At 38.0% G+C, this 15928-nt stretch overlaps 2 protein-coding genes across 6 annotated transcripts in view; one reads left to right on the forward strand and one right to left on the reverse strand.

Annotated features, from left to right (window-relative positions):
• The window catches only part of LOC145484989 (interleukin-1 receptor-associated kinase 4-like), a 212542-nt gene that overhangs the window by 122006 nt on the left and 74608 nt on the right, over positions 1 to 15928 (forward strand). The gene's annotated exons all lie outside the window — the stretch shown is intronic.
• Positions 1 to 15928, reverse strand: part of LOC145484947 (scavenger receptor cysteine-rich domain-containing protein DMBT1-like) — a 132194-nt gene that overhangs the window by 108808 nt on the left and 7458 nt on the right. For all 4 annotated transcript variants that reach the window (XM_081463567.1, XM_081463566.1, XM_081463568.1 and 1 more), the window contains exons 2-4: positions 12561 to 12605; positions 12116 to 12457; positions 1517 to 1684 (exon numbers count right to left, since the gene is read on the reverse strand). In XM_081463567.1, the coding sequence (XP_081319693.1) occupies positions 1517 to 1684; positions 12116 to 12457; positions 12561 to 12600 (550 nt within the window). In that variant the 5' untranslated portion in view covers positions 12601 to 12605. The remainder of the gene's footprint in view (positions 1 to 1516; positions 1685 to 12115; positions 12458 to 12560; positions 12606 to 15928) is intronic.

The raw sequence follows: 15928 nt of genomic DNA on the forward strand, positions 1-15928 counted from the left end.
CTCAGTATATGAATACTTCCTCCTCTTTTATAGAAGAATAAATATGGCCGTTCTGAACTCTATCGGGATCAACTCTTCTCACATACCAGTTACCTTGACAACAAGAAATTTGATTGGCTGTTTATAGTAGATCCAATCTGATTGGTGTGACATACATACATCTCTCACTCACTCACTCACCCATTGACCCGTCCATAACATACCCGACGCACCGACTAAGAGGTATTTTTTTTACAAAAAAATAACTCAATAACTCATTTCCCAAAGGTGTCCACTCATACAGGTTTAACCATACTCGATTGCCCTAAAAGACATTGAAAGTCACAAAATTGACGAGCTTTTCGAGCTTTTTGAATAATTCAAGCTGTGATTTAATGTTTTAGATGATCGACAGTCAAGAAAATTGAGAATTTGAACGTGTTCCACTGTTCTGCTGTTTATTTACACGATATTGTAAATAAATACACATGAATACAGACATGGCAAAATGAGGAACAAATAGTTGAGAAATAGAAGAGACAATGTTACACACGGCTGGGAGATCTGCAGTCTTTAATATCGCCTTGGAAAGGGAAGGGGAAAAAAAAGGAAAAAAAGTTATTACAACACAGGATATTCGTATTTGGTCACACATCCAGGTATGAATGCCACCGAACAGGGCTTAACTTTGTTGAGCAAACAAGATGCAGTGCCGTCCTTGTGGTATAGTGACTTTATGCTGAATGCATTTTTTTAATTTCTAAGATAAGATAAGGCAACAAAGAGAGAAAAAAAATCACTGATACTGGCTGGGAAAATAAAGAGTGAAAAAAATGAGAGGAATGAAAATGAAAATTATTACTTGCTTTGGTGATTGGACAAGAAGCGGTACTTTCTTTATAATTGTCTTGGCCTCTCCAATAATAACTCGGTCTCTCAAGGATAACTCGGTCTCTCGGACCAATAACTTCATAAATGTTTTCAAGAGTGTTACATCTACTCGTTTATTCTCCTACAGTTGCATTTCACACTATTTCTGAACAATGCCAGTGGGTTTTAGCTTTATCTTTAACTTAACCTACAGATTAAAACCTCAAGTCAGTGGCATCAAAATTGTCACTGTCTACAGACGATCCATTTTCCAAGTTGAGTGGCTCATAACCACTTTGATTGTGATTCGTAACCTTTCCGTATCTGTTCCATTTCTGTTCCATTTCCGTTCGGTATCCTTTCTGTACCCGTTCCGTTCACATTCTCATACCCATTCTGTATCCATTCTACACCCATTCGCAAACAGTTTCTTCTGATCGGCACTGTAGGTATAACAAGTTTTAAGTAGTGCACACTGACATGGGTACCTAACCCCTCCGACCCCCTTGCTGCAATGCTAATTAATAAAATAATTAATTACACAAACATTGAAGTTTACACCTTAGCGTCATAGCACCACAGCGCCATAGTGCCTTTAAGCGGCAGGCAGCCCCCATAACCATCCCTATAGTGCACTCTGCACTAAAAAGGAATAAAAATGGTTTACCTTCTCCAGTTGTATTAGCCGTTGTATGGTCAGTTTTAGGTCCCTGTCTGTAGTACCGAATGTTTCGGCTTCCAAACACCCAGTCAAAATCATCATCAACATCATTTTCAAACCCACACATTCCATGCTGCTTTTCAAAGTCACAGTTTCCTTGGTTTGAAACATTACCTGCAACAACAACAACCGCAGCAATGTACTAGGCAAAAGTTCTCAAATCTTTTCCTTAAATTAATAATTACATCTAGACATAAACTTAAAACATATAACATAACTGTATGGTTTACTATAGCACCATTCATGTGTACACAGCACCTAAACCCAAGAAACTGGGGGTGATTCAAGTGAATTACCCACCTTTAACTCTCTCATTTCACATGTTTAAATTTTACACTCCAATAAGAACTTAAGCAAGTGATAAACTAGTGAGACACTCTCAGATAGTGCAGGGTGCAATTGATAGCTCTGGCATGGTAGTCCCATAAGTACTCAACCCTGCTTGGTTCACATCTGGTTTGTATCTAACTTGGTAGTCTGCTAGGGCTTTTCTCCTTAGCAGTGCGTATGTCTCAAGGTTGTATTTTCACTCATGGTCCAAGACTTACGGTCACATGACATCCTCAGTCACATGACATGACATACAAAATACCGCATGGAAACATAGTGTATAACACTAACAATGCTAGAACGCATGCATCTTACATGTTGAGTTCTACCATAAGGAAAACCACTCAACATTTGTGCGTGATTCCGTATGCAATGTATCCTCCACCTAATATAGAAGCCACGAACACTAACTAATCTACGCATGCGTTTAGACCAAATTGGTTTCGTTCTAAAGAGAATGGCACCACAAGGAGAGCAAGGGGTTACCTGTAACAAATAAATAGCTTTGAGATGTTCACACTCAACTGACGGCGATGGAACATGTTTTATGTAGAGTTCACGTGTACCTTTCCCACCCCACCCCCACCACTTCCCTGCCGCTAGACTAATTAATTAATTGAAATTAATTAATTAAACAAACATTAAAGTTTACACCTTTGCGCCACAGTGCCATAGTGCCAGGCAGCCCCCAAAACCATCCCAATAGTGCACTCTGCACCAAAAAGATGTCCGCAACTCAAAAGAAACCATCGAAAACTATGTATATCACTATATCACTGGAATGCTAAAAATACAAAGAAATAATGGCTACTTTACACAGTCCGACAATCAAGATTTACTGATGTAAAGGATCACAAGGCCATTTACCACAATCAATCAAGTGACTTTTACTATCATTTTTCACCTGCAGAAAGGATTCACCTTCAGGTCATTGACTGAAGCATTGCAGCGGTGATGCATGAGAGAACAGCTTCCCAGCTTCATTATACAAGGAACTGTACACTCAGGAAAACAAAGACCTGTATTGGTTGAAATCATGTCACTCAATCTGTTTGCCAGTACATCTTACAGTTGTAAGGAGTTTTCGAGTTTGTTATGTGTAAATGCACCAAAACAGAAAAGTGTTTGAAGCCATTTAAATCAATGATGCCAATGATGGTAGTTGCAGATTGGACATTAAGGCAAAGACTCCACAATCTAATTTGAACGTGCAAATTAATTTGTGTGGATGAAAAATGCATGGCCACAACGCCATTGGTAAGACTTGAGCTTAGTGTTAAACTCCAAAAGCAAAGAGGTGAACTAATTTTTGACTTGTTAAACGTGTAGCCTACATCAAGTGCAGTTCTTAAAATGAAAAGTGCATTTTTTTGTTGCCTGTTTCTGGTACAAGTAGAATGAAAACTTAAGAGGTGGTTTTTGAGGTTCTTGAGTACTAATGTTATGGCAAACTGGTCGTAAAGAGGCAGTGAAATGTGTAATGGAATAACAAAATTAACCATGATTGTCAAAAGTTGGGTTTGAGATCTATTTTGTGTGGGTGCTTTTTCAAATGTTTTATTTGGTTCAGACTGAAAATTTTTGTTCAAAGTACAGTGATGTTCCTTGTAACCTCACATGCTCTGTTACAATCGCCATGGTATGCAAAAAGCGAGGATTACAAGAGAATAATACATGCCAGTGTTTTCTAATCAACCCTCTCTTCACTTCTATATGAGATTTTGTGCTGGAAGTTAGTCAAATGACTTATTTTGAGGTGCTCTTAGCTATGATCTGAGCTGAGTAAATGTGCAGTGAGTGACATTTGCAGAATCTGTATCCAGCAAAGGTCAAAATTCTTTGGAATCGATGGAAAAGTAATCTGAAACATAGATCTATCAGGAGAGTAAGCCTGAACTAAAAAATGGCAATGAGAAATTTATGTTATCAGCAGGCATTGAAGCCAATTTAGCCTGCAAGCAACCTAACCTTTGAGTTATGCACGAGCAAAGAGCGATTCACCAAGCGCAAGTCTGCTCACAGAATATAAACACTATTTGAACCAGTTGCCTGTAGCACAGAGTTTGTTTAGGAGTGTTCTATGAAGTAGCATTAGGAAATACAGTAATATAATAAGTGCATTAACTGACAAAACTACAAGAAGCAACTGTAAAATGCTAAAATGCTTTCTGTGGGAACAGTTAAACTTTCCCTGGGGTATCCAGTACCACGGCATCACAGGAGGTACAAGGCGGACCTGGAACGCGAACTATTATGACATGTAACTTAGGATGCTTAGATGAAGCCTACTGTTACCACCGCAGAAGTTAAGTTTTCTATCTTTAATTGGATTTGACATCAGGTGGAAATTATGTGAAGTACTAAGTACAAACTATGTAACCCGCAAGTGAGGACGTGGGTTTGGTCGTGTAGAATTTGGGCTTTGTAAACAACTGGCTGGACTTGTGGAATAAATTATGGTCAAAAAACTACAAATGCTGTTGAGTTGAAGTATTGGCAACACCTACTCTCTGCATACCACTCCAGTATGGGTGAAAGCACAAGGAAAGAAGGTCAAAGTGGATGCAATTCTGGACAATACCTCAAGCGAGTCCTTTTTGAATGATAAAGAGATTGGAGCTCTTGAGTTAAAGAAGCCCTATCAAAAAGTCAAAGCCCATGTCCTGAATAACTCTGTGGAGACTTTTCAAACCATGCTGTTGACAATTGAAGGGTTTCGTGCAAAAAGGGCGTATGTGACACTTTGGGCCGATTTTTATTTTTTGCAGGATCAAGCTAATTTTTGGCAGACTGACTTGTTTTGACATGAAAAGCAGTGTTGTATAATTGTTTTTGTTGATTTGCACTTCGTTTTCGAGAAATAACGTATGAACAAAAACTTAGTTTTCTGAGCAGCATCTTTTGGAGCGAATCCTTCCAAGGTGGATTTTGACGCAGCACAAACTTAAACGGTTACTTTAAGCAGCTTTGACAGCATGGTTTTTTTTAAATAGATGTTTTGATTTTTGAAAGAAGTAGAGAAATAGACCGGGAAAAAAAATTGACCGACCCCATATCAAACCGGTGTCACGACAAAACAAACTCACATCCGGCCAGTTCAGTGCCTTATTTGCTTGTGCTAACAAAGCAACAGTAGGAGAACTGCGTAATTATATGAATAATAAAACTAGCGGCAAATACCATGCTTCGGTGACTTCATCGTTTAGCAAAACAAAGGTTTCTTTTGTTTTTCACTCGACAAAAGACATCCAAAAGATACCCTTGGAAAACTGAGCTTCTTGCATAAGTTATTTCTCGAAAACGAAGCGCAAATCAACAAAAACAATTATGCAACGATGCTTTTCATGTCAAAACAAGTCAGTCTGCCAAAAATTAGTTCAATCCTGCAAAAAATAAAAATCTCCCCAAAATGTCACATATGCCCTTTTTGCACGAAACCCTTCAATTTAAGATTGAAAGTGTGAATGGACAGTTAATACTGGAAATTGAAACAAAAACATTCCCCTGTAGTGTGACTAGAAGCCACAAGGTTGAAGATTGGAAGAATAGTCACCAAAAGTGGCCACAACCTTGTCAAGTGTGACTTCCCATCTCCAGCAAATGAAGGATTTGTGGACTTGCTGATGTTGGTGGATAATGCCGACTTGCATTACTCTTTAGTGGATGTCCGTGGAAGGGAGGGCGAACTGGTCACTTATTTGGGTCCACTCAGTTTGATTACTATTTGAGTCTACAGAAGAGAGAGAATAGTCCAGAACAAGAACACGTACCATTCAAGCATTGCTAACAAGGAAAGCAGGGCCAATTATATACCTGTCCAGAACAAACAAGTGATTATTACTGGCCACATATCTGGAGCAATTTAAAACACATACCCTGGTGGAATTAAAATTCAGCAACTACCAGAAGCAGCTACTTATTTAAGTTATGGTCCACGTAAGAAATAGGCAAAAGAACAATAGGCCAGGCCCAGGTTGTTTAAAAGGTGGATAATGCTATCCACCAGATAAATCACTATCCAGTGGATAGTGTGGTTTGTTTTCACTTATCCACTGGATAGCGACTTATCTGATGGATAGAGTCATCCAGCTTTCGAAACCAGGACAAGTGCAATAGCCACAGTTAATTTTTTCATGCTCATTACCCTAATCAAATTAATTTCAGTAGCCCTCATTGGCTATTGAGTATTTAAGCACAAATTTTGAATTTTGGTTGCAAAGTTACCTCACTTGCAATCCACTTAAACAAGTTTTTCTTTCGAGTATGTATCCACTGTGAGTTTAGAAACTAAATATGTGGAGCTGAAGCAGTTTGTAAGCACCAGTTCACAAGGAATTCAGGTTATTGTAAAAGCACAAGTAAAATATCAATCACGACCTCAAATGTTCAAAACAAATGTTCAGGTTTCCAAAAACCTGGCACAAAAGTGATTGAACGGAGAAACAAACCCCACGCACCTGGAGATAAAAACACTCCACCTGCGTTCTTTACTTCACCATTTTGAGACGAAGCAAATAATTTAGCCCAGGTATGTAAAAAAACTGCAAACAGTTGAATCACCTCTTCAAGAATTCCACATTCAACTACCAAAAGTGGGATCCCATTGTATATTCCATGTATGGATTCAAGGTTTCAATCAAATGTAATTTTACAGATCGCGCAGTCTGAATATTGATTTACATTTCCTAAAGTGTATAACTGCATTTCTCCTCAGGTTAAAGATCCTGAACTCAATTCCTGTGATAAAACAACTCATGTGTTGCAAACAAAGGTAGCCATGCGCATGGTGTTGGTGTGCAGTCGCTAATCATTGACAAATGTCCGACTTTTACTCGAATATTTTTTGTTATGGACTGAATGTGAATGAAAATAATCATAGTCATAGATTCTCTGTTACATCAGCTTGTGGTGGTGTTGTTTGAATCCCCTCTCTTTTGCCAGGTTAGCGAGTAACAAGCAGAAAACTTTACATAACTCACTGAAATTTTCGTAGGTGGCGTTACATTTTCAATCTCAAACGGTGCAGAGTTTGCAGCATTTACAATGTGTGTAACGTTCATTTGGTTTCCGGTGTCAAATCGTGTCAAACGTTCCGTTTCTATTGTTTCTATCATTCGTTTTCCTTCTATCATTTGTTTCATTTCGAACATTTAATTGTGCACCTCAAGTTTATTTATTCAAAAGACCTCCATGATCGGTGGACATCATGAGGGACTTCCAGGGACCCTTAATGCAAAAAACTGGCTTGGTAAACAAAACAATCATCTGTTTGCTGCAACCAATTTTGTAGTGTTTTGAAATGCTGAAAACCTTCTAATGGGTTGTTTCATGCCTACAAGAAAATGCACATCAAAATTGAAAGATCTTCTCTTCCACTGAAGTTAAGATCAATTGCTCGATTACCTAAAAATAATGTCACAAAAATTAAGATATATCAACTGATAAAGGTGTTAACTACAAAAAAAAAATGGTTAAATCAGTGGTAAACCTTTCTGCTTCATTCAACTTGGAATTTTACTAGCTGCGGGAACCAACGATTCTGATTGGCCAGCCTGTAATTGTATTTTATCAAAAGTCAACAAGAAGAGTCAACACAGTTGTTTCGTCTGGGATCCATCTAGGTTTTTCACGAAGGCACAGGAGGTTTCGTTTGTAGTTTAAGACAAGTTGTCATGTTAAACAAGTCATGCCTTAATGCAACAGAAATTGACATGACATGAGTAATCTAATGCTGCCACTGAAAGCCGCAAAACTTTCAGCTGATCCCAAGTTCACTGACTTCAAACCTCTCATAGCACTGGCTCATCACGCAATAAATTTAGGAAGAGCAGCATGGTTCTGGTCCAGTTTAGGAACAAAAATGATACTCTAACAGTCTTCCAAGTACCGTTTACAAGCCATTTACTTCAAACATTTTGCACGTTTTTTTGATGCATTGGAAAAGCAGGCTTGCCATTGCTTTCAGTGAAATAACTCTAAACCTATCCTTGAACAATGTTGATGAACATTTTAAATGATCTGCACATTGGAAATTTATAAACTATGTAAAATTTATATTTGTTGTGCCTAAACTGTGCCTGCCTGTGCCTGAACTGTGCATCATTTGAAGCTGAAGTTGAGATTCATGTGCCAGTTGCAAGTCACCAAGTAACAGACACAAGAATGACGCCAAAGATAGTTCAAAACCCGGGTTCTAAACGATACTCAAAGTAGAAATCAAACGAATGATAGAAACAATACAAACATACGATAAAAACGAAACGCATGATAGAAACATTGCAAACGATAGAAACGATTCAAACGATGGAAACGAAACGAACCAAACAAACAATGCAAATGTTTTCACAAGCTGGACAAAACGCTTATGTTTGACATTGAAATTCGAACCAAAACTTTGGTTCGAAAATATGAATGTAACGCTAGAAAATCACTTTTTTCTTTGATTGTGTTGACTTTCTGTGAAAAATACCTATTCGACTTGAATCTGCAACTCATGTGCACCTCGATTTTCAAGACTTTTGTCTCAAAATTTTAATGACAACGGAAAATATGTCAAAAATTTCAAACTCGTTCACTCCTGTTATTATCATCAATTTCCTCTATGGTGTTTTCATTTTGTTTTCAAGCGAAAGTAAGTAGATATTCTGGGATTTTCTCATTAGGAGATAAATGCACATATAATTTACTTTCATTTGATGTCGGCAGATTGTTAAAGCTGTCTTTAAATGTTATACTGCACCGTGTTTTTTAGTGTTACATATTTTGTAACGGCTCTGTACACCAAGACCGTGCGCATGGCCTGATCCAAATAACCACGAGCACACAATGTCTCTGGTTTTGCAAGAATAATGATATACACCCATGGATACACAACACATGGCTGACAACCGGTGAGAGAAAAGCCTTGAAATCAGGAAAACAAAGCCCTAAGTACTGTGACACAACTGTACTGCACAAATCTAGGTATTTTCCTACATGCATAAATAGAAATTACCAGCCAGATAAATTCTAGGATAAACTCATCAAAGAGGTCAACAACTATTGCAGTGCAAATAGGCAGCACAGCACCCTAGCAAGAACAGAAACAGAGACACAATAAATTGATTCTTTGTTTAAAATTCACCTTAGGACGGTGATATTACTAATATCACACATTGTATATGTCCTAAAATAGTATCCCCAGTTGAACATGCATAAGTTGAAAACAACCCATATTCACAACACCTTTCACAACAGCAAAGAAATATCCTGGCAAGACATCTGACATGACGCTCATCACATATTGTCTTCAAAACAAGCAGACTTTCGGCATTGTCTTTCTACCCAGATGAACTGCACTTCTTTTTACATCAAAAAACTTTCCTTCCACATAATACCATCAGTGTACTGGATAAACATAAAAAAATATTTCATCCTCGCGTACATGTACAGAAATATTCTTGCGTCCCAGTGGTTTTCACATGACCCATGATGTGAACAGCAAAGAAACTATCTAAAAAAGGAATTCAAGTCACTTGAAGACAATAATGTACGGTTGAATTCGCTGCTACATCTTAAATGATGAAGAAATACTAGAGAGACAATCTCAGATAGTGCAGAGCGTAATTGGTAGCTCTGGCACATTAGTCCCACAAGTACTCACCCATGCTCAGTTCACTTCCGGTTTGTGTCTACCTCGGTAGTCTACTAGAGCTTTTCCCCTTTGCAGTGTGAATGTTTCAAGGTTGTATTTTCATTCAAGGTCCAAAAATTACATACAAATTAATTACTCCTGGTGTTTTACGTTGATTTTCGTTCATTTTAAATTCAATAGTACGTTGAAGCAGCAAACGTGACAATTTAGCTCTTCATGCCAACTTTGTCACTTGATACTTTTGTTCTCCTTGCAAAGGCATGTAATATGAAACCCTTGTTTTCTCCAACACACGGATGATGTGCATGGTTTTTGGTGATAAATGAAAGAACCTTAAATATCTGATGTAGTGATGAAGAAATGGAACAGAAACTATGTTGTTTTACTAAAAATGCAAATTTTTACTGATGAACAAGAACTAATTTAATTATCAGATAGTCACGAAACACCACTTTCTTTTTATGTTGCCACCTTTGTTGTTAACAATAAAACAATTTAAAATTAACACACAATGATATTGATGGCTGAGAAGCATTTCCACGAAAAGTATTGAAAATAAACAGTGCTACTTGGCCAATATAACTGAGTCTCCTCAAAGACTGATTTAGGTTACTTCAAACCTTCACGGGAGTCCTCCAGAAAAAAATTTGTACCCACGTTGTTTTCAAGGAAACCCCCACAAACTATATATCAACAGAAAGGTTATAAAATGTAGAATTCAATAAAATTATGTTTTGTTTTGGATTTTGCTTTCCAGAGGCAGCAGAGACCATCAACTTCAAACTGATCGACTGATGTTCCAGTGAATTAATCGGGTATCAAATGCGATCATTCATGCAAATTAACTGTGCAGTGTTAATCACAAAGCCTCAATCTCCAACAACGTGTCAGCATTTTCTTTTATTTCTATTGGTTATCCTTTTATAGATCTGTCAAGTTCGACTATTGAAAAATTCGCGTAACCTGTTACGTTAAAGGCCACCACAAGGAAAGTATTTAAAATAAAGGAATTCACCGACACGCTTTTGTTCCATAACTATCAGTGAATGTTCTGACCAAATTTCATGGAAAACCGTCAAATCTGCATACCCTATTAATTCATTTAAAGAGAAGGGATTCTCTCGAAAAATGAGTGCGAGTTTTTGCCTTCTAAAGATTTATAAACATATCACGCCTTCGCAGAGGAATGTGTCAACTTGAAAGCCGCGAGCCAATGAATAACAGAACCCCTAGCATTCGCAGTGTGCAAACTTGTGCTTCGCGGACATTAATTTTCTTGACCAAAAAAAAACTACCAATATAACCCCACGAAGGTTTGAAGTAACCTTAAATTAATATCCGCTTTTCATTAGGTGCCATGGAGTCTGCAGCAATATTTGAGTACTTTCCTGGTTTCTTTTGTTACAAATTTACAATTTGCGGAGTATTATAGCCACTAACTTGGGAACTTTCTGGTCTCTCTTACAGACACAATTACGGCAAGAAATAAACAAGCCGCTAAGGAGAAGCAACACATTTGAACCCTGACAAGCACACTATTGTAGATTGAAAACAGCAGATGATATTTGTTGAACCGACCTGTGTGTAATTCTAAAAGCTATGCAACCACAGTAACGTTTCACTTTTGCAATAAAAAGGGACAATTGGCGCTACCTGAAAAATAACTGCCGTCCTTGGTCACATGACATGACATTTAAAATACCGCGTGGAGAGATAGTGTATAACACTAACGATGCTAGAACGCATGCGTCTTACATGTTGAGTTCTACCGTAAGGAAAACCACTCAACATTTGTGCGTGATTCCGTATGCAATGCATCCTCCACCTAATATAGAAGCCACGAATGCTAACTAATCTACGCATGCGTTTAGAGCAAATTAGTTTTGTTCTGAAGAGAATGGTACCACAAGAAGAACAAGGGGTTACCTGAAACAAATATATAGCTTTGCGATGTTCATACCTAACTGACGGTGATGAAATGTGTTTTGCGTAGAGTACACATGTACCTTTCCCACCCCACTCCCACCACTTCCTTGCTTCTAGACTAATTAATTAATTGAAATTAATTAATTAAACAAATATTAAAGTTTACACCTTATCGCCATAGCGCCATAAGGCCATAGTGCCATAGTGCCATAGTGCCTTAGCGGCAGGCAGCTCCCATAACCATCCCAATAGTGCACTCTGCACTAAAAACAAACCAGATTTTTGCGAGCAATTATCAAGTAGAAGACGCTTTCCTTCTTGAGTCCAATATGGCACATCCCGTTAGTTTCCAGAGGTCAACACATTTTCCTCTCTTACTTTTGATTGATACACAGGACAATGCTCAAGTTTGCCAAGTGATAAAAATAAGGGGTATGCGGTAAACTATGCCATAAAAGGGTATTTCTTCCACTTTTTTCTTTCTTTATTTAATATTCAACAACTTTTTTGATATGGTACAATCAGATTCGTTGATTTAATTGAAATTAATAATTAAGACTTCACACTTTTTAATCGATTTTGCATTTGGCCTTCCTAGTTCTTACACGGACCATTACTTAACGCATTCGTTCGTAATGTACAGGATGTACACTCACCCTTAGGTAGACAAACCACTCCTACATCTTCATAATGACGACAGTTGTGTCCATTCCAACCAATGTTATGACAGTGAGTCAAAGCAGATTCATTCCCATAACAAACCACATCATCCAACCAGATCTTGCCCTGTCCTTCTTTAAATTTGGCATTGCCGTACCAATACTGAGCACCTTTCATGTATCCCAACTGATGACATACTACACTGGCTTCCTCCATACCCCAGCCATCATCACATATTGTTCCCCATTCTTTGTTATGATAGATTTCCACACGACCTTCAAAAGTAAAGTTGCCTTCCACCAAGCGGACTGTACCATCCCCAATGTTTTCTGACAAAACTGTAAAACAACAACAAAATTTACAGCAATTCTTATAAGATTGCCCTGTACTTGTGTGCATGAGCGAATATGAAAAGCAAAAATGATGGAAGAGTCAACTCACCACAAGGAAAAAACCAGTGGAAGAGTACAAGCACAATCATCTTAACTGGAAAAAAAGGATGAGCAACAAAAGATTACCATAAGTACACATGGACATGCTAGGCAACAGTTATCATTTTTTTGTGGCTGTGACTCAAGTAATTATGACGAAGATACTATTAATATATACTGCAAGATCTGCATAAACATGGCAAGAAGAACACTACGACCCATAGTTCAGAGAAATGTAAGGTGCTTACCATTTAGCCAAAAAATCTGGAAATTTCAGTTTGAAGTCAAATGGTACAGTAATTTTCAAGAAAATCCATGCGGAAATTGTGGACTACCTCTAGAGGTACTCCTCTTTTTCTGTTCGGAACAGAATAGTGAAAATTCACTTACCATTTGAACAATTCTTCCATTTCCAGGGGCGTATTTCTCGAAAAACCCGGAAACTTTTCGAGCCCAAAAATCCATTTTCAGTTTATCTCTATTTCAAGACAGAGAGGTGTATACGCCTGAAACTTCTTGCATGAAGAGAACCTTTGTTCATATTAAGAATACGTGAATAAGACACCAAAAAGTGACAACAGAACAATATATGTGAAAATGGTCCAAGACGTGACCAAGCTAAAATTACTTTGGCCAGTCAACATGACCAGCCACGGTCTGAAAATTATTTTAAGCCCTGGTTACACTTGAACTGCACTGCTCTCAGCCAATCAGTATCAAGGAATTTTTTCATGTATATTATTAGGCCCATAATAAGAAGAAAGTGGAGAAATTTCCACCTGCCACTCTCCTTTCTTTAGTTTATATTAAATGAGTAGTCCTTTAAATATGGTTTGCATAAACTATAGCCTTCAAAGGGTTCCTTTTCTGCTGGGCTTATCTGTTATTTTGCCTAGCAGCACCATTGTCATTGACATTGTCATCAGTTTCATGCTCTTGTCAAGCATGTAACCTTCATCAAAGTCATCATGGAGAAGGCACACACTGTGGAGAACACATGCAGCAATGATGATGAGCACTGCCAGCTTTTGATTAAGATGGTCAATGTGCTGTAGCTTTCTCCACCTTCCCTTGAGAAGCCTGATTGCTCTCTCCACAGTCTGTGTATCAGATGACAGACCATAATTGCACAGAGTTCATCTGTGGTCAGATGACCATTGTCTCTGTATGGTGTCATGAGCCAAGTCTGTAGAGGATATCCTCCATCACCCAGCAGATGTGTATTACCTCCAACTTGTTTGCAGCTGTATTATATGTAGCAGAGTTGTGTAAGACCCTAGAGTCATGCACAGAGCCTCGCCATCCAGCTAGAATATTAGTGAAAACCATGTTTTCAACACAAACAACTTGCACATTTACTGAATGGAATTTTTTCCAACTTATGTACGCATCTGGCTCTTCTATAGGGGCTCTAATGCTTATATGCGTTCCATCTATAAGGCCAACCACACCAGGGAATCCCAATTCTTCAAATGAAGCCTTGACAGCTCACATCCTTTGCTCTGAAAAATCAAGAAAACATACAGAGGTCTATCATTTTATTTACAATGTAAACAACAGTAAAAACAAATACATCAAGACCACTAAAGTCGATGAAATAACACCTGAAGTAAACATAATGAAAAAAGAAGCACTAACCATTTGGCCACTTTATGTACTCGGAACTAAGATCAGCCAGTGCTTGAGTTCCCCTTTGCAGCACTCTGTCTACACTGCTCATTGTGATATCAAATCTGTCAGCTACGAATCTGGCAGGTTCTTGATTTGCCTTTGACCATAAAAGAGCAAGCACTTGCTTAACTGGTGGAATAGGCTGCCCCGTTGGAATTCTTCCTATGTTAATAATTTCTCTGCACAAGAACTCAGATGTGCCTCTTGTCATTTGAAAGTGACTGCAAAATTCACTCAGAGCGTTTGTGGGAACAATGTTACCTCAAAATAACCCTTAATTCTGTTAAGATGGCATCTCATGAAACAGCTGAGATGCTAAACACTATCAGGCCATCATCTTCTTCAAAAAGCTCGTTTTCTACCTCTAAATCTTCAGATAGTTCATTGACCACAATAATGCTTTTGTCCGCCATCTTGACAGAAGAGCCAGTAATATTGAATTTTGCACGACATTTTGTGCCAGATTGAGTGAGCGAGAACAGAAGGCCTGGCAGTTTCTGTTATGTCCGGAAAATTACTTACCATTATGCAATGGTCACACCAACTGGTTTTTTCATAAAAATGGTAAGCACCCAAACACTCTGCTGTTTTTACTGTTCACCACTAAATTTTCTTACATATGCCAGTTCAAAAATCATTCAAAAATCATTCAAAATCAGTTCAACTTTTTTAAATGACAGGCATGCAAGTGAAAGTCAAATCCCAGAGCTTTTTGCCAAAAATGCATTTTTTGGACATTTTGGAGATTTTCAGGCTGGATATGGGCCAAATTAGCTCCAATCTCCTCAAAAATACATTTGCAACATGAAAGCATGCCTTTCTTTCCACTAGCATCACATTTTTACAACATTTTTTGCTAGGGCATGCGCAGAAATCAAAATTTTGAGATATTTTTTGGATGAGAGAGTGACCAACATCTTTAGGCTTTTGGGGTTTTTTTAAATTTATTTTGCCTTTCCTTTTTTCTTTTTCTTATCTTTTTGCTGCAGTGATTGACCTTTTACTGGGCTTTCTTCCAGTTCAAAAAATTCTGAGAAGGCATCATCAAGACGGGAAATTTTTACCATGGAGCAGCCAGGTGTATTCGCAGGAAATTTTACCCTGAGTTTTCCACTCAAATTTCTGAGCATTTTCATGCATATTTCAGGCTCCATTGAGCTAATCACTCTGATCTGGGTATCATTGGAAAGATCTTTTCCTCCTGCAGAAGTTGAGTATAGATGATGCCAATTTTGGTCAGTGGTGATGACGTCAGAAGTGGAACAAAGGCCAAGGCTCCTCACAGCCGGTTATGGGCAGCACAGGAGTCAATAGGTTAATTTTTTTTATTATATCTCTCAGTTAGTAGGCACGCTGTGACTGGTCAGTTTAGCAGGCCATATTGTCCTGTACGGCCTGCTAAAATTTTAAAGCTGTTTTTGTTGCCAAAATGTTTCATGATTTATCACCAAGTGTTCTTAACTTGTTTAGTAAGTTAAAGTTTCAAACTTTCTTTTACTTCTGAAATTGTGTATCAAACCTGTCAACAATGTAAGAGTAACTTAACAACAATTTCAAATTGACGCGTTTTGCTTTCGAGGTGCATCAGAAATTTGAAACCATTCTGCGTGAATAGAAATCATTCCCAAACCCATCAGACACACAGTAGAGATATAATAAATATCTTACTAACCTCATTTTCTCAGTCTGTAGTGTAAGTTACTGATC

Source organism: Orbicella franksi, chromosome 4, assembly GCF_964199315.1.
Source record: "Orbicella franksi chromosome 4, jaOrbFran1.1, whole genome shotgun sequence".
Taxonomy (NCBI): Eukaryota; Metazoa; Cnidaria; class Anthozoa; order Scleractinia; family Merulinidae; genus Orbicella; species Orbicella franksi.